The sequence below is a fragment of the Gasterosteus aculeatus genome, chromosome 3 (assembly GCF_964276395.1).
Source record: "Gasterosteus aculeatus chromosome 3, fGasAcu3.hap1.1, whole genome shotgun sequence".
Taxonomy (NCBI): domain Eukaryota; kingdom Metazoa; phylum Chordata; class Actinopteri; order Perciformes; family Gasterosteidae; genus Gasterosteus; species Gasterosteus aculeatus.
In genome coordinates this window covers 14,659,167-14,681,244 of record NC_135690.1, presented here as the reverse complement: position 1 = coordinate 14,681,244, position 22,078 = coordinate 14,659,167, and the positions used below count along the sequence as shown (strand labels likewise).

Genomic DNA, 22,078 nt, shown 5'->3' with positions numbered 1-22,078 from the left:
CAAGTATGGGAGGTCAAAGGTGAAGCAGGGAGTCGGTCTGTAAACCGTGATGGATTTTTACAATTGACAATTTGCATAATAGTTTAACCTCGGTTTGCTCCTTTAAATACTTTTAACCGTTTTGGTTTAAATCCCAATTGTGGTTGTTGTCACACTAGAATGATCCACAAACTCGAATAAGCCTGTGATATGGATTCCCAATATTGTCTCCAATATGTGCATGGAAAGTACTGTGCCGTTTGGGGAACGATGGACGTTACGGTACTGAGTATTGGAAGTATCCTGTGAGCTGTAATGTTCATTTTCTAATCTGTGTTCCTTGATCTCTGGATCTAGTTGAGTTCATCACTATCACCAATGGGGATGAGGACCAGCACTACAACCCAAATAAACCAAAATCATCATCTAAAAAGGATATGAATAACCTACTTGAACAAACTGCCCAGAATGGTTTCGTGTGCATATTTTACGGATCGAATCACTATCCGCTCCTGATGGAGGAGGAATAACTCTAAACAAATCCTTTTCAGTTTTTAACTTCCTTGGCTTTGATACCTTCATCCTGTAAAACAGAGCACTATTCCCCCCATACTAATTCTTAAAGTCCCGAGACCTGCAATATATCCTCCGAGTCCTACATGACAGCAACTTCAACACTGACACATGCGCACCTACAACCCGTACGCACACAGCTCCCCTCATCTGCTCCTCATTGGGTTCACTGTTGGAGCAGCGCATTTAACACAAAGGTGAAACCGCGCGACGGGCGTTTACAAGGCAAAGTTTAGCAACGTGACCTCCGACGCTGAAGCCGTTTGACAGTGACCGAGGGAGGAAGGGAGCAGCAGGGGGCGGGGCCCGATCGACGCCCTTCAACCTTTAAACGTTAAGACACAAACATCATTGTAAAATGGAGCCGGCGTTTGATGGAGAGAAGAAAAAAAAACGAACAGCCTTCTGCTCCTCGATTGTAAAAGGTTTTAGGCAACGATTATAGCATGAAGTTAGGATGGAAGGTGAGGAAGAAGGAAAGGAGCGGAGGAGCGACGACCTCCTTAATGTACATTCTGTTCTGCTTTGGCTGCGATTCCCAAGGTTGCCTGCCTAGCGTGTGTGTGTGCGTGCGTGTGTGTGTGTGTGTGCGCGTGCGCTTGTGTGTGGGAGTGTGTGTGAGTGTGTGGCGGTGCCAGGCACAGCGTTTCTTCTGGCTCGCACAGTGTTGACCCTGCCCTGTGCTCTCCTCCTACTATGGGCGAGGCCTGCTGCTGGAGCACGCAGCAACACTGTGCTTCGTACTGATACGTGCATACAAAGACACACACACACACACACACACAAAGGAAAAAGACTGTGACATTAGCTCAGTGCATAAATACATTCACATTTCAGAATCTGTAAAAAAAGAACACAGATTTTTATTGTTTATTTCCTTGTTATTGCTGATTTCAGTGAGTAGCAATTGCAGCATTTTATTATATCCATGACGATGAGGCTGATCATAACATGTTATATAGCTTTATTAATGACGAGGTGTAAAAACCTCAGCACGTGTTGCATTTTTTCTCCCTTTTCAACCTATAGTGGATTTGACTGCTTTGGAAGTCTTTCCATTCCCTTCATCTCTACCCTCCATTTACATCAGCCGACACGTTCAGCCGCGGATTTCACAAGTGAGACAAATACTGCAATCGCGAGGTATGTGAAAGTAAATTCTTAAGTTGAAACCCAGCCGCTCATGCGCGCAGGTCCACTTCACGTCTTTCACCCGCTCGATTCCAAATGAATATAAACGAGTGTTTTCATTGTGAGACGGAATGAAAACAGCAAAGTATGTTCCCAAAAACACTCTTAAACGGAGCAAACTACTCTAAAAGAAAAACATTCTTGCAACAAAAAAAAAGAAAGAAAGAAAGCAAGTGGTGGTCAAATTGTTTTTCCTGTCTGCATTTGGTTGCAGAGCAACAAAAGGAAGTCAGGAAATAGGATCAACTCTAATGGTCAATAGAGAATACGTCATATTGTATTTCTGTGAATTAAAACACATTTTTCTTTCAGACTTTTAGCTGTTAAATCATCCAAAGCATCTTACAATAAGGGCACCAGTGAAGCAGGCCTACATTCCTAGACTAAAAAACATTACAAAGTGACTAATAGGAGGGAGGGCAAAGGTCAAAGCAACAGGAACAAGTCACTGGATGTGACATGAATCTGTGCAAAAGCAGTTAGGATTTTCACATAAAAGATCAGCTATAGATCCCCTCTTGCTTTTCAACAAGAAATGTAGAAATAATTACCAAACTAATGTTCCCAACAAGTGATTTCGTAAATACTGTGGAATTCCTAAAGATGCCAGGAACATGTCAGACATTTAAAGGAGGTTTTGAATAACTCTGCCTGCCTCACGGTCGGACGGAAAGTGTGCTGCTTGTGTGTTGAAAATGATGAAACCGCTCAACATTCACCCTTCATACGTACTGAGACACGTTGGACAAAGTTACATCCACGGACCTTTTATCACTCACTGTGGACGCTCGTGATTTGAGTATCCAGCAAATTGAAGCTGTCAGATGCAAGGCAGACGTCACCGAGCCTCGAATGTCTTCTTCTGGATCAGGAGGTTGTCTCAGTGTAAATCAGCCAGTTCGGGACCCGGTCTGACCCTCAGCGTTAGCCTTTGTTTGGCAGACGCCTCGGCCCCCTTTAATCTTGTGAAGAGATAAATCCTTTGATGGACCTGGCCTGACTCAGTTGAAAGTGCTGCCCGGCCATCTCCATAGATCAACACAATACGACATGTTTGATGTTTGGGGAAGGGGGGGGGGGCCTGAGACACACGCGGGTGGGCTCTTTCTCCACGAACCTAAAGCAGAGTCATCAATCCCCCCGGGGGCCACGGCCGCGGAAGACCCCACCAGCTCCACACGCCCGCTGTCCCCTCCTCCTCCTCCAACCGTGAACGCGACCACAAGCAGCCCTGCCCTGCCCTCTTGACCACGGAGCACTAACACTCAGCCAGGATAAGCATATCTGTGTGTGTCAGGCACAAACAGGCAGACGCTGAGATGGCAAGCGTTGGATAACCTTCACTGACACATTCCTCGCTCGATGTACCTGCCTCTGAAACCAGAATACTTTTGACATTCGAGGGGGGGGAAATCGTGATCACTGGCTCACTTTCTCTCAGAGAGCAAAGGGGGGGGGGTTAATGCGTGGAAACGTTGTCCCTAACGACAAGGCCGAGCTGGCGTTTTCCCCCTTGTTTCCATTCTCTGAGCTAAGCTAAGCTAACCTGCAGCTAGCACGGACTAACTCAGTATACACGCACTCCACATACACGCCAGCCAAAGATTCAGCTGCGTGTCGTGTTGCTCGTTGATTATTTGATTTTAATTCTAAAGGCTAGAAAAGCCTAATAGATCAGTGTTCATCTTCTAATAGAAAATCGCTGATTCTATTAAAGCCAACGACTTAACTGAGGTGATCTTCTGGGGGGGGGGCTCTGTCGATTCCTGCGCTGAGGCCGCGTTCCCGTTAAGAACTGGCCTCACACGCTCTCTCTTATCTAAATCCTTCATCAACGGGCACCTAATCTGACCGCTGCTGCTAATGTTGATAGATGTGATTCTCCGCTGGGGATTACGGGAGAAGTCAGTGTCGAAAACTCTAACAAACCATTTAATTATCTCCTGGTAGATAAGATCAAGTATTACGGAATGCTATTTTTGTACATATACTATATAAAATGTTTTCTAGCTTGGGCTGCAGTAACACCACAGAGTGTGCGTGTGTGTCTGCGTGTGTGTGCGTCACATATGTAAAGAGTGAGTCCCGACAGGACCAACTAAGGCCAGCAGCGACATTAGCACCCCTGAAATAGCTTGGCAGGCATTTTAATTGCTGAACCCTGCAATGGCTCAAAATGTTCTTGATGTAAAAAAGAAAAGAAAGAAATAAGGTGAAACGTTTCCCGGGCGAAGGATTACCAGAAAACACGGGGAGTTTAATAACAATAAATACCTGAACTACTGAATTGTATTCCCCATCGATCGGGCTCATAACTACACGGTATTGTGTTTCCACCTCCTGGGACAGTGGGGGAAGCTGATGATTCATGATGGTATGTTACTCTTTAATCATGGTAGTAGTAGCGGTCACGTGCACGAAGCCTCACAATGAGGTGCCGAAGTACTTCACGAGTAGGAAACTTCACACAAACACAGGAAGCTCCGAGTTTCTCATCGAGTGGAGTCTTTGCTGCGGGGAGCGATGGGCCGCTCAGATTAACCCGGGGCCAGAGAACCTGCAGTTCTTACACATCATTGTTGCGGGTTTTAGATCTGCAGGCGCAGAGCGTTGTTATTCCAGACTAAATGTTCAATGTAGATTGTTGTGTGTGGAAAGCATTCTGGTTGACGGGACATTTTCCCTCTATATTTAAAACGTTTCGGGGAGCACAAGTGAAGTCAAATGAATATAAAAAGCATTATTCATCCACTTAAGATAAGTAACTAACACCATATAATAAGTGCCTCTAACCTTATATCTTGCATATCAGCAGTAAAACACACGGCCGGGGATTTTAAGGTACATACGCTGATATTACGCTACTCATCCACTTTGGGTTGTATACACATCAGTTATATGGGAAAACATATGAAGAAACATGCAGCAAGGTGCTGATTTGAGGTCCAACAGGGACCTCTAGTGATAAAGACGTGTTGTGTTGTTTGCTGTGTTGTCAGCAGTCTCAAAACAAGCTGCAGTGTACCGACACGATCTTTATATGTACTTAATTAACACTCATTTGACCAACTGTAATAGTTTTAATGCTCTTTTGGCTTTAGCCATATTACAAGCTGTCTGCCTTTATCATGTCTGTGTCTTAAACAACATTTAAGATTGTGTCACGTTGTGAATTCAACTATATTTAGTTATTGTGCTCAAATTACCATCAGTCCTTTCTGCTGTTATAATATACAAACCATGTAATGAAACAAAATGAAATGAGGACATTTATCACAGCTCATTTCTCCTGGAATTACTCGAGGGACTAAAACTTCAGCAGAGTGTTCAATATGAGGGATAAAGAGCTTTCATTAAATGTGCATCTGATGTTGAACAGGAGGAACGTGCATGTGGACCACTGGGTTTAAACATCTTCCCCTGGCAGCAGGAGTTAAAGTAAAAAAAAAAAACGAGTTAAAAACGAGTTTGAAACAAGGAGAGGAACATCTTCGTAAAACAATGTTAAAATCAAACTGTTCATCATTCCCAAGAACCCCTTTCGTCGTCGTAATGATTACTTTTAGTTATTTTGCTGACAGGGAGTGTAATAGATTTTTTAATTGACTCAAGCTGACACGCAGAAAAACCTAATTGGAATTTATGCATGGGAGCACTGATTGTTTTCTGGGTTTAATGAAGGAGCTGACACGTGCTATCCGCTGCTTACACCACAACATTTCCCTTCCCTGGGTTTAATCTGACCATGACAGGAAGTATCATCACTTTATTTGCCGACTAGCGCAAACAAGAAGGTCATTCTGTCAAACTGAGTGGTAATTAATTTGAGGAATAAGTAGCATTCCCCCCATTAGAATTTTACCCAATGTTATCTCAAAATTGCAAAAAAAACACAAGGCAAAAAGAGTGACCGACGCCCAACACGGCCTCCTCTGATGCTCCTGCAGAGGCTGCAGTGGCCGACACGCAACAACCACTAGATGGCGCAGTCGACGGGGCTGCGGTGAACGAAGACAAGAAAAAAGTTTTTTTTTTTTAAACACACGCAATTCACGTCACGAAGACAGATGGCGCAATTGCTGCAGAAATGCTGACTGGTGCGATTAAAAAAAAAAAAAAAAGGATCTATTTTCTCCCAAACAAACCGAGCCGAGCGGCTCTGAGTGAAACGCGTCCTTTAGGAATGTGTCCAAAACGGGATGCGCAGTGAAAACGTGGCTCGCGGCGGGAGGTTGTTGTGCAGGTTTTGTTGTTTTTTTTGGGTTTATGTAACGTTGGGCCTCGCTGTCAGAGAGAGCGAGCTCCAGCAGTCAGGAAGAAAAAGGTAGAGAGAAAAAAAAAGAAAAACACACACACATGAATTCCTGGCAGCCCATTGGTCCGCGTTCCCTGTGTGCTGCCACAATACTGCACACACGTGACCTCCCTGTTTTCACCCAGTTGGACGCGTGTACTTAAAACACAGGCCACTACCATTCACCGACACGCACACACAAACACACACACACACACACACACACACACAACAACAAACAACACACGCGCAGCATCGATGGCAGCGAGGTGAGACCGTTTGCCGCGGCGGGGACTCGGATCACCGGGAGCGGACCATGGCGGCCGCCACGAGCAGCGGCGCGTCCACGCTGCCGATGAAGCACCCCGGCAGCGAACGCACGCGGAAACGCATCGACCCGCGCACGAGGCAAGCGGCGCTGTCCTTTCTCAGCAACATCTCCCTGGACGGGCGACCCGTGCAGGACGAGGCGGACGGGCCCGACCAGGAGGGGGACGAGCCGCCGGAGGCTCGGACCAGACGCAGCCTGGTGTCTCCGGAGCGCTCGGTAGCGTGCGGGGCTGCCGGAGCCGCGGCGGCGGAGGCGGCGGTGGAGGCGGTGGAGGAGGAGGAGGAGGAGGATGCGGCGGCGGCGGCGACCACGGCCGCCCAGGCGCTCGCCTTTGCAAACCAGGCTCTCCTCTCCGGCGGGCGGGCCGGCTTCGGGACGGGCGCGGACGCGGAGGGCGACGCGTTCTTGCCCGCGACGTTCGGCTCGCCGTTTTCCGCGGTGCCGGCGTCGACCCGAGGGAGGCTGCAGACGTACACGCAGGGCGTCCTACCCGTGCCCTTCGCCAGGCAAAGCTCGCAGACCTACAGCCTGGACGGAGTTCTGATCGCCAACTCTGCGATGGAGCTGCAGCGGTCCAGGTAAACGCGCGCGCGCGCGTTGCGTGGTTTGGGAACACGCCGTGGGGCGTAAAAAGTGCACGGCTGGCGATCAAGGTGCGATCGCGTCTGCAGGATCTGCACCGTCAGCCCGTTAAACTGAACCTCGCTTTCACATCACAGGAAACTTCACCGTGTGGCCCCCGGCGGGTGGAGCACATAGATAAGAGCAGTCCGCTGTCACTCACATGACAGCATTTGGTGTGTAGCTACAATAGGATGCCTCTGACAAACCCTCCAGTGCAGTTTGTTCGTGTGTCTTTGCACTCACCAGCAGCACTGCAGACTACCAGAGGTCCTCTTTTAGTTGGTGAACTTCCAATACAGTAAGTGTTTGTTTCCTCACATTGACCACGGCCCTCAATGAATACCGTTTTGGAAAGGTGTCTCCAGTTCTGCAGTCCTCGTGGACCCGACCATGCACATGCCGAAGGATGAGGTCTGTGTGTGTGTGTGTGTGTGTGTGTGTGTGTGTCCCGAACGGGGATGATTGATGCAGTGTGATCGACCTGGTTTCCCCTGAGAGGACAGAGACCTCTGCAGCACACCGTGTCAATGATGTCTCGCTACTTTCAAAGAACGTCGCACACCTGTCGTCTCCTTCTCCTCAGCGCCGTGCAAACGTCCTGTAACTCTACACGCCCGTTCAACCCCATTGACAAAAAGGGGACGTCTCTCTTTTATTGGTCTTCTCCGGCTACTTTGCCTTCACCCCGGAAGGCACGAGGAGAGTTTGGAGGGTCTGACCTCTCCACAGGACAGCTGTCGGTAACAGTCGTAACCATGGTTCCCTGGCTGTCAGATCCTTCTGTCAAATCCCCGCTGCTTTTCATTCTGAGGCCCCCCCCAGTCCTCTCCTCGGTGGACTCGGCCAGACTTCTCAGGAAGCTCTGCTTCACGGGTAAACACGCAATAGGCATCCAGATCCCCTTCCTGACCTCGTGGAAATTGCGCTGCCAAACGAAAGCGGTGCTGGGAATAAACAAAGCATCGGAAACACCGTACAATGTTTGCCCCGTTGTCATGGAGTTAAAGACGTTTCCACTTTTCTTGGCATTTAAGGACCCTTTGTGTTCCAGTTGGCGCAAAGGTCGAGAACGACGGTTCATTCTTGACGTTGGAAACCGCAGGTTTTGGACACAAGCAGCTGAGGGACGTCCACTAGCTGAGTAACATCATGTGATTTCATCGAAAGCTCCAGAAAATATACCAAAGGGACCTTGTGGTTCGGTCGCTTTTCAAGGTCAAGAATGACCTTTTGAGTCTTAAATGTTATGATAGTGTCGCTGCGTTGGTGTAGATGTGCTTTTTCAAAGACATTGCATTAAAAAGAATTACACCATCAGATACATTTAATGCCTCATTGCTGCCACAGCTTTGGCAGGATACTTCAAGAATGACTGTACTCTGTTAAATGAAAATATCTTTTAATTTAAAAACAAAGCTCACAAGCGATAACTTTTCCTAAATCACACACATTCCAAAAATCGGCAAAATGCTAAACTGTACTTCTAATATTCCTTTGCGCTGGGGACTCTTTGGTTGGTACCAACACCGGGCCCTGTTGCATCTCATCTTGCATCGTGCATTACGGTGGGAAGTCCCCAAACCATGACCGTACTCCGCCTTTTGGAATGTGCTTGGAAGGTGTCCACGCAAAACGAAATGTTAACGCCGCGAAAGCGAGCAACTCGTCGATTGGAGCGCCGGCCGCCCGAGCGCTCCGCACAGTGCCGGGTTTGTTTTTTTCGGGGTGGTTAGCCGGTGGAAAATCGCGTCCAAAGGTCCCCGCGAGAGGCAGGATGCCCAGACTTCTCTGAGAAGCAGCCCGGCTGCGCCGCTCTGTGTTCTCCGTCCTCCACTTCCTCTCCCCCTTTTCAGCATTTCAGTCCTGCTCCCATCCAGGAAGTGGCGGAGCCTCTGATGTGCTGCCAAAACCGACCTTCCAAGGCCAAAGCTGCTATCACGCCACATCCCCATCAGAAGCTAACGCATGAACGCTATGGATGATTTTTACATTCGGCTTTCCTTCCACTCCTCAGCCTTCATCCGCCATGAAGCGGCACGCCTTTAAGTATAGGATACCTATTACCAGCTGGCCTCCTCCGCCTAAAGGTGAAGCAGTCGTGGCTGGAGAACGAGGCGCACGCGTCACTAAGTCGGCCCCCGTGGAGGTTTGCGTTATCGGGTCGCATTCTCGCTGGTTATGAGGCTTCATTGTTGTTCACTTAGGTCATCGTTGGCTTACTGGCCGGATTATGTAAGGGTGCTTCAGACAACCTGAACTGTCAGTCCAAACAAAGTGGTTTGGAGTGAAGAACCCATAAGACGTAGTAAAAACGCTCAGCTTCTAATTGTCTTTGTTTCTTTTATTCGTCTGCCCATTCATGTTTTTAAAATCTGCTGATTCCTCCTGTTTGTGTGAGGATCAGAGAGGCTAAACTGCCCCCCCACACCCCCCTCCCTCCCTAATCAGAATAATCCCATTTCCAATTTGCCTTGGCTGTATTTGTGGGGAAAAAACATCCCATTTGCATCCACTCTGCGACTCCCTGGCAAAATGGACCAAAAACAAAGACCATGGCGAGCTGCCAACGGGACGTACGTGTGAAACTGTGTAATCACCACGTCTAAATAGTCCACTTGAGTTTTATAGCATCATTGTAAGGCACCGCTGGGCAGGATCACCAGTAGCCCTTTTGGAAACTCATTGCGAGAGGATCGCATTGTGTTTGCAGTCGGAGCATCTTTCATGATCCACAGATTGCATTTCCCTAACATGCTTAAATAATATAACAGAGTGTGCTTGTTGTGCCGCGGATTCATACTGCGGTTTCTTTTAGAGCTTTTGGCCGGGACGTCAAACCGGGTGAATACAGACTCTGACTCGTCGGTCCCAGTCTTGTCCGAGGTGAATGAGTGGCCCACACGGCGTTATTGTTTCCAGGATCTGCAGCGGCCCCGGGATGAAAAACCCTCTTTTGCATTAAAACGCGTCCTGCTGGTGCTGCCGACCTGCAGGTCCTTGGATCTGAGCAAAGTCCTCCCAGTTCAGCTGTGCCTTCATGCACGGGGGGAGCGTTCCCTTTGGGCCCCGCTAGTGAATGAGTTTTAAGGATCAGTAACAATTCACTGAGTCTCTGGAGCGGAATAAGACCGGAGACAGACGGACACATTAAGAGGTTATTTCTTTCTTGGCACGGATTGTGCATTTTGTGTAACACGGAGAGCTGAAGGATGTGTTGCAACGATTCGGTCTGTTCTGAGCGTTGTTGGTTGCTGGAAATGGACGCGACAAAATCGGCCAAACATTCCTCATTTCCCGCCAAAAGAAATCCAGCCACAGCTTTACAGATGCGAGGCATCCGCAATCAAAGTTAATGAAATCCATCTTCCAACGTGCAGGAGTTTCAGTAAAATATCCCTCTAGTGCAGCAGTGCCAGGAAACACTGCCCAGGGTGATTAGGGAATCGTGCTAACGAGACAGTAGCTCTAACGGACACGCGCTTAATCTGTCACAGTCGGACCTCTGAAGCCTCATAGGAACGGGCCGAGGTTTACCACGCACTTTTTTTTGCTCAGACCAAAGAGTGTGGATTTGTTTGTCTCTCAACCGAAGAGGTATTTGCCTCAGATAGCACGGACACGTAGAATGATCACAGCAAACGTACTCATTTTAATGTGCATGCGCAGTCATATATTAGGAGGCTACAAAAAAGCTGAAAATGCACATTATTATTATTATTTTTGTTGTTTAATGCCTTGGTTCCTGTGCTTGCGGGGAATATCCATTTTTAAACAGCGGCCTGCTGTATAAACTGAGTGAGCACAGTTGTTGACTTTTACATCATCATTTACCCTTTCCGCTCACAATGAATCAAAACACGGAGGCACGACAACATAGAAATGTTTCCAAATCTTCCTTCAATATTAAATAGTTTAATGATGCACCACCGTGAGAAAGTCCTCTCAGTCGTCTCAGATCTTTGCCCATCAGATGGATGATGTAAGCCTGACTATGAATCACATGACTCGCCCAACAGGCGGCGGCCACTCCCCATCGTAACAACCACGTCAGCTGTCAAAAGTACCGTTCTTTGCGCTCTTCATTAAAGTGCCTTCTTGTAGGTTTCCTCGTCTCCTCAGACGCTCAACCGTGCGCTCGGCCCGAATCGGGTTTTAACGCGGGGAGCCGCTCGAGGACGGAGTCTCCTTTGGCTCGTCCGACCTCATGCCCTGTCGTTCATTAACGGGGCCGCGGTGCCTTACGCTCCACCGCCGGCCCGTTCTGAGGCGCTCCGTGAAGAGGAGGGTTGGACGCCATCCGCCAGTGTAAACACGGCCGGCGCCGTCCAACATGAAATGCACTGTGTTTTGTTTGTTTGCAATCTCACTTGCAGAGTTATTGAAAGCCCCCTCGGGAGGACGCGTCACATTTTTGTTATTTCCCCACTAATGTGTTTTACAGCCACTACTTTTGAATATTACCACTTTTTAAAGCAGATTAATGGTGTTGGGTTTTTACTGTGGCGCTGAACGTACAATCACAGGCTAATTTTGGATCAGCTCAGGCGTGCTTTGCCATCGCATGCGGGTTTGTTTGTTGAACTGGCAGCCGGTCGTATGAAAAAGGGTTCAGCAGAATTGGCCTCTTGAGTCGCGCAACCAGTGTGTAAAAACGAAGGCCATCTGGGACAAAAAAAAACGTGCCACACAAAGTGCTCGTTATCCTTTTAGCCGCTCTGATCCCGGAAAGTTCTCTGCCATCGACGCCAGATTGAGGAGTGATGATTGACCAGACACGGCAGACCGACGGGTGATGATTTGCCACCATTGCTCGACCTCCAGCGCCGAGTCGTCATTGACTACGGTCGTGTTTAGTTTCTGGGATTTGTATTGAACCTTTCATGCTATTTGAGTAGTGGATGAGATTGGTTTGTGACTGAAGTTGTATTGTCATACTTTTTTATAACAGTTTTGTTAACTTTGCCAAAAATGATTGTACCCAAAACTTGTGTGTGAGATACCAACACGTGGTTTATTAATAAGTGACAGACGTCCCGGATTACGATTCCCAGTAGATGTGTAACTGTACCGTGATGTTTTACCCACCTATTGACCCACTTGATTTACACGTAGTAGGTAAATGGAGATTTCTTTCATAATTCCATGTCTACGAATGCTCATTGCTGATCATTCTAAAAGCTAAACCATTCCAGGTGTTGCTTTGCTGTTGAATTGGCTTTAATTTCAATCAAATTATTTTGCAGCATTACTATTTGTCCAAAAACAAAAAAGATGGATTACATCCTTATTTTGACGAAGCTGTTTGGCAGAAGCACAGTTGGTAAAAGGACGTCCCCTCATGTCTCCTAACTTCTGTTCGTCTCTGTCTCTGTTTGTCTTCCCAGGCGGAGACTCATCTCTCAGCGCTCTTCGCTTGAAACGCTGGAGGACATTGAGGAGAACGCTCCTCTTCGCAGGTAGCAAACTGCCCCGGACCACCGCCCCCCCCCCCCCCCTTGTCCAACCGCGCCGTGTGCCATTCCGAGACGTAATGTCCCCCCACCGGGGGGGGGGGTTCTTTGTCCCTTGAGATACTGATTTGATGTCTGTTTGACATTTTAGATGCCGAACCCTATCGGGTTCCCCCCGACCGAAGAGCTTCAAGAAGATCCACTTCATAAAGAACATGAGGCAACACGATATTCGCAACGGAAGGTGAGACGCGAGTCCGTAGACGGTCAGTCAGTAGACGTCCTCCGTGGATAACGTCAATCTGCCACAGTCGTCCCGCTACAAGCAGACCCGGCCCATTCGCCGCATGCCGCTCGCACTCGTTTAACGACACGTAACCGACCGAGCACCCGTCCCGCTTCACACAGAGAACAATCGGATGACAAATCCATTCACTGTCAAATCATTTTGGAATCACACCATAATCACATATCTTTGTGTCACACATAAGCCCGCATGCAGCTCACGTCCCAAGGTGAGATGTTTATATGTTTTTAAAAGTGGCCCAGTGGCGTTAATGTGGACGTATTAACCTCTGTGCAGAATGTGCACAGTGAAGTGTTCACTGCGCCATTTATCAAAGTCTCATTGGTGGGATTTGAAATCTTAATTTTCTAGTTTTTCAGGGTTTCAAGTTGTCGGTTAGCGGGTTTGTTTAGACGACCAGTGCAGCAACTTGACGAGTTTATTCTGTTAAATTGGGACAGTTTTACAGGTGAAGCTCTTATATGCTTATCCACATCTGACGTGCCAGTTACCTAAAAACAAAAATGCATCATTGTCGTTCCCAAACCCCTGACCACATAACCACAAATAACTGCACACACTCCTCTCACACGGTTTCATCTCGTTCTCTTCAATCCTGTTTTTACTGCACACTCTCTCCAACTTTGACCTGTGCATCTTGTCGGATAGATGTTCATTAGCTTGTTTGCCATTTCTGTTTTTATAGGATAGTCCTTATCAGTGGCAGAAGATCCTTCTATAGTGTATTTTCTGTCCTGCCCTATCGAGATTGTAGCCAAGCAGGGTATGTATCCTACAGCATGCTGAATCTATTAACCTCCGCCAGCCTGCGCGCCCTCTTTCCCTGTTTCCCCATCGCTCTTTTTCCTGTGGATGTACTCTACTTTGACTGGTGCATAAATGCTACGGGCTGGTTTTGGTGGATGCATTTTTACCATTCGAGGTTTTGGTGAATAAATAAGCCGCGGGGGGGCTGAAATGGGCATAAGAGGATTGTTTTTTTAAATGAATTGTTGCTTATTGCTTGTATTGCTTCCCCCCCCCCCCCCCCCCCCATCATGGCTCCTGTGGCGTTTAGCCACTCTTCTCTTTTTGTCCGATCACCCATTTCTGTCTGTTGCAACTGTCGCTGGTGTTTTTACCCCTTTTAAGACCGGGATGTTCTTAGACTTGGACAGACTTTTAATGCTTTTTTTTCAGGTTTTGTCCTCTGGTTTTAATCGCCCACCAGACTGGCGTTTGTGTCGCGCGCGGTCGCCCCGCCATCTTCGTTTAATCCTTTTTCCTCGTTTAAACGTTTACCACTCCAGAGGAGGGAAACGGCTCTAGCTTATCGGTAGATGACGCTCGATTCCACGGAAGCGGCGCCCACCTGGCTTTCACGTGGGGTCGCTCTGGTACGGCCTGCGCCCCCCGCCCCCCCCCCCCACGTCACGTGAGACGGCGGGTTTTTCAGAGGAAGTTAAATGGAAAAGGAGACGGATAAGTGCCGAAGAATACAATGAACAGGGAAAAAAAAGCTTCAGAGTTGGTGAAGCATAAAGGGCTCAATCCCTTCGTGGAATTTCCAAAGCCAGGCAATCAGTGGAAGGTCAAAGGTTAATGAACCCCCAGGGGGCTCTTCAATTTGAATGGTCATAGCTGCTAATTGCCAGTTTACTTTTCAACTGTAAAACAAGCTTTTTTTAGAAGACCTGACTCCAAAAGGTTGATTGCACGTAGTTTCTTATTTCCCTCCCTCTTTGTGCTTCGTGATTAGCAGCCATGCTCCCAACAAAACTGCCACATGATGCTTTCTAACCTGGCAAGGTCCCAAAGAGTGAAGACTAAACAGGAAGAACGTTCTCCCACAGTTACAACACTAAATTATTTATTACAAAGGAACCGTTTGACACTTTGGGAAATGTTGACTCAAATAGCTGGATTAGGTATCGTTATCATTGTCTTAATAAATGTCAACTCAATTTAAATGTGTTTTTTATTTGTTACATTTTGTGCAGCGTTTAAGTCAAGCCTGCTGCATTATACAAGAACAATCCCGTCTGTCATGGATACAGTTTATTAATAAAACACGTGTTGGATTAACAAAGACCAGGTATCGTATCGGCACAGAGGAAGTCTTTTTGCTCTCTATTTTAACCAGAGATATATATTTATATAATGGGTTTTTTCTTACTACCGTAGTTTTAAAGGAACCCTACTGAGCCTTCCTGAGCTAAGCTAACAGACGCCCGTTATTTAGCGTGCTGACGTGAGAGCGTTCATCTTCTCATCCAGCTGGCCACGATAAAGCCAATAGGCGCCTTTTTTTTCTTCTCAAAATGTCAAACTATTCCTGTGAGCGAAAGTAAAAAAAAAAAAAAAGGCCTGTTTTCATCAGACGTGATGGACGGTTCTGCAGGGGTCAACTGTGGCTCTTCTCTGCATGTTCTCCCTGTGTTTGCATGGGTCTCCCCACATGCTTCTGACCCCATACGACATGCATGTTAGCTCCTGGCATCGCACCGTAGTCGCAGTTGGCCTCTGGGGTAAAGAGTTGGATGGGTTAAATGCAGAGGAAGCTTCCTCACTGGGATTAATAAAGTCTTTTTTTTTTAACTGGTGTAATCGGTAAAACTCAGGCAAGACTGCAGAAAAAACAATATCACCAGCCAATCCAACCAACTCTAAACTGTTTATATGAGCTGTAAAGTATACGGCAGTAAAGTAGCCAGCCAGGGTTCAGATTTATTTTGTGTGCTTGTTGCAGGATTTGGAAAAAACATTTGGCAGGGAACGATGAGCACTTTGCACAGATTATAACACGACTAACACAGATGTGCGAGCACGTTACAAAGCAACCTCTGCTTTTCTTCTGTTTTTCTTTTCATTCCTCTTTACTCTCAGAAGACCGGACTTCAAACATGCCTTTGCTGGGTTGCTTTATAGAACAAAGCTCTCCGTCTCATATATTTCCCCCTTTTTTTTTTAATGTAATCTCCACTGTTTCCTGCCTCCATTTCCACGATGCATCTATCAACGTGTCCCGGTGTGCTTGTTGTGCCGAATAACAGTTTGCATTATATAAGATCGGTCCCACGTGCCCTCAAAACACTGGGAGGGTCACGCGGGGGCCGACCGCGTCCTCCCTCTTATTTATCGGTGCAACATTTAAAATGCAAAGCGTGACTGAGCTGTGGGAGATAACGGCGGAGCACAAGAACAAGGCAGCTGACACTCTGGGATTAAACCACGAGGTAAATGTTGTGTTCTAAAACAAGGCCGCAGTTGATATTGCACAAACACAGGTGGACATTTAGGCATTTAAACACGTTAAATGTCTTATTTTGGAAATAATGTTTAATGTTTTTGAGCATTTTTATTTCCAACAACCTGTCGTTTGAAATTGCTGCAAAGAACTTGAGTCCTCAGCCCGCCGTTACCTCCTGGGTTCTAGTTATTTAGAACGCTGGAGTGTGAATAAAGTCGACGGCTGGTATGTGAGTGCACGCGCACACACACACAAACACACACTAAGCTTCTAATGGAAGTCACCCATAAATCTTTAAGTGAGGAGAAATTTGACAGGAACTACTCCTCTATTTTAATAAGTATAACTATTATTTGCTGCCACGATTGATGTTGCGGTTTTATCCTCCAATTAATGAGCCAAAGCTTGTCATTTTTTTGCCCCTGGCTGCTTAGCAGACATTAAATACAGAAATAATTTGCCAATACAAATTGTGTGCAGTCATGTGTCCTCCGCTGACACTCTCTCCAGGAGGAACCTCAGAAGAACACTAGACCTCCTGCACACAGCAGAGTGGAATCTCAGTCTCTAGAGACTTCCTGCTAGGAAGCAAAGTACTCGCCCACCGTCCTTCCTCCCACGGGGGCTCTTTATTTCAGCTCGTCCTCCTGTGTCCCGCCTAAGATGAAGGCAATTACAGAAACTAGACCAGCCGAAGAGTGCAGGTCGATACAGGCCCTTTTTCTGTGCGGGGGGGCGAGGGGGGGGGGCAGGCCTGAACAAGGCGAAAGAAAGGCAGGAAGCCACAGGACGGTGTGTGCGAGTACGTTGAGGGCGCTAAAGGTCTTGTGTTTGTTAGGGATGTCAAGTTGGAGGGAGGAGGGCGTCAGCGGCACCCGTCGGGAGGCGTCAGTGCCAAGGAGATGGTCATCGGGCTCGAGGGAGTGGAGTTGGGAGCTGACGGGAAGGTGAGATGCCAGCAGAAATACGCCGTGTGGAGACGTGGAAGTAGTCGTTAAATGCATGGATTTAAGACTATGCAGTGTAGGTTTTTTTAAATACATTCAGAACAGACTTATTCGTTTTCAATTGTGTGTAAAATGACATTTTAAAGTTAACAGTTGACAGAAAAATCTTTTCTGTTGCTCCATAAATCTTCCAAAACCTCGGGCGATACGAATCTCATCATAAAAATTCAGGAACGCAGGTTTCAGGCCCCCCGGTGTGTGAATTTGACTCACTGCTGCTGATACATGGAGGCGTTTTGACAGCGGCACGCCCTGAAGGCCGCCGGCACCTCGCCTCATCCTGCTTTGACGAGCGCGCCAAAACCACACATCCTACCTGTCCGACCTGCCGGACGAACGGAGAGCCCTGCTTGGTTTTGGTCCAACCGCGATTATAACTCCTCCCGTGTCTGTCTGCAGACCGTGTCCTACACCCAGTTCCTGTACCCCACCAACGCGCTGGGGGGCCGAAGAAACACCATCGACTCCACCGCGTCCTTCTCCCAGTCTCGCAACGCCAGCCACAGGAGCCTGAGTTTGGGCCGAGCCAACAGCAACCAGAGCAGCTTGGACACCGGTCAGGTCGAGCGCTATGAGGTCCAATAAAAGGGGGCAGTGGGGGAAAAACTGGGTGGGCTTCCTGCTCAAGGTGTGCGGTCTGTTTTGTGTCCGTGGCAGGGAACGACCCGGGGGACTTCCGTGAGTATGACCCCAACCTGCTGGACGACCCGCAGTGGCCCTGCGGGAAACACAAGCGAGTCCTCATCTTCCCCTCGTACATGGTGAGAATCACCAACGTTTGTTCCCAATGTTTTTTTGTTTTTTTCCCAACCACATCCAACAACACAAATAAGGATAATGATACCAATTTTTGAGAATCTCTCAGCCATTTTTTTTAAAATAGGAAGGTTTCAGAAGGTTTTGCTCAACGAGGTCACCAGGCGGCCAGCAGCTATTGTGTTGCAACGCTTCGTGTAGTGGTTTTCATCCCGGCTCTAAGCCCTTTCTTACTCGCTTTTATCGGGTCTGGAATTATACAAAAAAAACCTGAATAGACTCCCACGTCATTCTTTGCCGGGGACTGTTTTTGTCATGGAGGCTGGCAGCGCGCACACACACACACGTACGACCACGAACGACGTCGCTGAAATAATAAGTCAAGGACGGGCTTTTGTGTTTTTGTGTTTTTTGCTCCTTTCGTTTCTCGCCGATTGAACACAGTTTATTTAGAAGACATGACAAGCGGCAACTTAATACCACGTAAAAACACTTGGTCACAGTGGCCGTTGTACTCTGCATGAGGGGAGGGGGCCGTCGCTTCACCACCTGTCGGTTTGTGTTCTCCTGCGGGGACGTGAGTCGGTGCGAGAGACGTCCTCCTTCTCCGGGAGAAGAAGCGCCTTCGCTCTCCTTCACGGTTCACGATCAGTAATGAACGCCGTTATTCACACTCCAGCAGATGCCTGCACAATGCACGCCGTTTCGGAGTCATCGGGATATTTTTAGCACCATTGAAATGTGTCTCCTTACTTGCTTTAACCCGGTAGGGGATTATCTCTTGTAACTCCACAGGCGGCTCGGCGTGTATTATCTAAGTATCTAAGTGAGGTTTATTTTTGAAAAGTTTATTTACCACATTTGAATGTACTCTCAAAAAACGTACGTTTGGGTTGTAACGGGTGTAATATGGGTTCTAATATAATATGTGTGTATAATCAGGGTGGATGAATGAACCCAAAGGCATCGGTTTAGAACACTTGGCTGCGTGTTGGTGGTCAAATGTTTTGTAGGTCAAAGTTGAACCAAGAGAGTATTTTGAGTAGTTATTTAAATCATTTCAGCACTGCCACTTTGTTGCGAGATGTCTAATGTTGGTGAAGGTTGTTACTAAAAAAGAGGAGCGTTCCTTGTGCTGGAAACGTCCTGTGCTTTGTTCTCTTGATGTGACTCACACACCTGTTACTCAAAGCGTGTTAAAACAAACACGGAGGCCTGACGAGTCCCTACGAAGCCACCGAAAGCTTTGTCCACCTTTTACCGTGTTGTTTTGTCCTCCGGTTTATTTCTTATCCTTTAACAAATCCTGCGAATGAACTAAATCAACTATGTGCTCAATGTTTTCTAACATCCACGTGGCGTCTGGCTCTGGGCTCCAAGCTAGAAAAAAAAAAGCTCAGTCATTTGCTAAAACGGGGCGCTGGAGTACATTTTTCGGAGGAATATTTCCATGATGATTGACGCATCATTACGCTGCTATAAATACACAATAACACCCGTGTGTGACTCCACCAACCACGGCGGGATGTTCATTGCACTCGAGTTTTTAAATCGTAGTTTGGACAACAATGTCGCTCTGTGGCCCCGAAGGATGACACACATCAGCTGTGGATGCACACAGCCAGGTTTGTGTGTTCGTGGGAATCCATTCATTGTTAATTCTGCTCTCTTCGTGGGATTCGTTGACAATAAGAAACGCTGGAGAACACAGCCGGGCTTCTCCTTCCAGTTGACACGAGCAGCGCCGGCCCAGCGGGCGAAGCCACGCCGAGAGGCCGCGGAATCCAACACGTGTGTGTGTGTGTGTGTGTGTGTGTGTGTGTGTGTGTGAGGATCCAGCGCTGGAAGCTGCTTTGACACCGTCTCTGGTTTTCCTTTTCAGACTACGGTCATTGAATACGTGAAACCCTCTGACCTCAAGAAGGACATGAACGAAACCTTCAAGGAGAAATTCCCCCACATAAGGCTCACGCTGAGCAAGATCAGGAGGTACAGCAGACAGACAACGCGCGGAATGTGTCACGCAAGGACGATCTAACTGTGTCCTTTCTTCAGCGGCAGCAAATCGATTTATCCATTTCTCGTCATTTCGCTGCAGCTTGAAACGGGAGATAAAGAAGCTGGCCCAGGACGAGTGCAGCTACGAGGAACCGACCGTGGCCATGGCTTTCGTCTACTTTGAGAAGCTCGCGCTTCAAGGCAAACTCAACAAGCAGAATCGCAAGCTGTGCGCCGGCGCCTGTGTCCTCCTGGCCGCCAAAATCGGCGGCGATCTGAAGAAGCGCGAGGCCAAGCTCCTGATCGACGTGAGTAAAAAAACAATGTCAAACGCATCAACGGAAGGTATGTCAGAGATCCAATCAGGCATCTGCTCCCGTCCAAACCGTGAATGCCAATCCTCACGAAAACAACGCAGGATCGTGCATATCTGGTATATATTATAAGTTTTTTTTTTTAAATATTGTTCTGGCAGAAACTGGAAGAGCGGTTCAGGGTGAACCGCAGAGAGCTGATCGCCTTTGAGTTCCCGGTCCTGGTGGCGCTGGAGTTCAACCTGCACCTGCCGGAACACGAGATCATGCCCCACTACAGACGCCTCCTGCAGACCTCCTAGCACCGGTGAGCCATCGGGGGGGGGGGGTTCTCCTTCTGCGCCTGACGGACAGAAGGTACCGCCGGCTGCCTCTCGAGCCGGAGATCAGCCAAAGGGAGCCGCGAGTCTGAAGCCTTCATTACTTCGACATTCGTCGTCACTACACAGACTTCTGAAGAAAAAAAGAAAAAAAAGGATTGAAACTCTCTGCAAACGGGTTCTTTGCATGTTTTTAAGTCTTCATCTTCACTTTGTACATTTTACAACTCTCTTGTTGATTAAGAGAGCTTTTTTTTTCTCGGTTTCACTCAGTTTTAGCAACTGACGATTGTAACATTTTTTATCATCTCCTTTCATTAATCTGTCTTTTATAACAATCGGATATGACCGGTTGCCTCTCAGCCCGTGGCTTTGTTTTGGTCAGACTTCCTCAGAGTTACTCGCAAGTCATTGTCTTAAAATTGCACTTTTTGATCATTGTGAAACATAAGGGGGACATTTTTATCAGGGTTTTATTAAGCTAACCCTGAAAAAAAGAATCTTGGGTCATAAGCATCACAATCATTCGAATGGACCTCACGTGGCATATTCACACTTTCTAGCCACAGCGATCATGCATGAAAAGTATGGATTGTTTGCATACGGGTGCTTGCAGACTAAATGGGACTTCCTATTTTCACTGAAGTATTCCATTGATTTTCTACCAGTCAAATGCTTGCTATGGATTCACAGAGACCAGACCCACTTTTATCAATGTCAAAGTTCCTGTGCTCTATGTTAGAGTGTATTGCTAGCCCATTTACGGCGCTACAGCGGGGTCGGGAAGGTAGTTTAAGGGGTTTTTATGAGTGCAAGAATGCCATTAAACCGTGATCAGGACTGTCAGCATGGTGCTCTAAGTGTTAAGGGAAAATGTCCTTCACCTGGAGGATGTGGACGTCCAGTTCAGGGACACTGACCTAACCTCTAATGAGAAGTCGAAGCTAAACGAGATCCCGACAGGGATCAATGATGAATTGAACATTTGCATATATTGTACCTTGAATCAGTATTTTTTGATTTAAACGCTAATTTGTTTTGGGGAGAAAAAAAATTGTCAACCAATGCGACCAATTTCAATAACACTGTTCCATTCGTTTGGCTTGTATCACAACGTTGATTTCCTTGTGTTAGAATCTTGAAATTGTGTCACACAGTATTGAAGTGGGGGAAAAAGTATTTAATGCTGCTTAAGTATTGATATTTTAGGTGAAATGAACACAACATTAAACCAAATTGTTGGAAAAAAGCAAGAATTGTGCTGATTTAAGATGAAAGAAATCTGATTTCTGTTTGTAAACCCAAAGATTTCGCCGAAAGATGCACACTAAAGACTCGTGGGCGACACTTCTTACCTGTCTGTTTGTGAATAAAATGCTCCGCTTGTTCAATCAAAACAAGACTCTGACATGCTTTTGCTTCCCCCGAATGCATCGTGCACTGAGTCGACGGAAACTAACCTCAATGCGCAGCCTCTACAATTCCCCTTGAGTTTAGTGTGTTCAATTGTGTACACTTAAATGTTGGAACATTTAAGTTTCTCTTTTGAAACAACACTTTCAAAAGAGACAAATCCATCTGTTGAGACACCAGAAGGCCCCACTGAACACGCAGTCAGAACACGCTTTGCACAACACGCCCTGCTCCTCTGAGACGTGCTTAGCAAACGGCCGTCTCGCAATGTGAAGTCATTGTCTAAAACACA

The 22,078-nt window shown here is 47.3% G+C and overlaps 1 protein-coding gene across 2 annotated transcripts; it reads left to right on the top strand.

Moving 5' to 3' along the window:
• Positions 1-5,870: 5,870 nt before the first annotated feature.
• cables1 (Cdk5 and Abl enzyme substrate 1) lies at positions 5,871-21,770 on the top strand. 2 transcript variants are annotated; one of them, XM_078099590.1, is made up of 10 exons: positions 5,871-6,946; positions 12,377-12,448; positions 12,594-12,686; positions 13,435-13,512; positions 16,817-16,925; positions 17,385-17,541; positions 17,643-17,746; positions 19,624-19,730; positions 19,840-20,047; positions 20,215-21,770. In XM_078099590.1, exons 1-10 carry the CDS (start codon positions 6,354-6,356, stop codon positions 20,353-20,355), a joined length of 1,662 nt encoding a protein of 553 aa, XP_077955716.1. In that variant the 5' UTR covers positions 5,871-6,353; the 3' UTR covers positions 20,356-21,770. The 2 variants fall into 2 exon arrangements, with proteins under 2 accessions (XP_077955716.1, XP_077955717.1); XM_078099591.1 differs by lacking the exon at positions 13,435-13,512.
• The last annotated feature ends 308 nt before the right edge of the window (positions 21,771-22,078 follow it).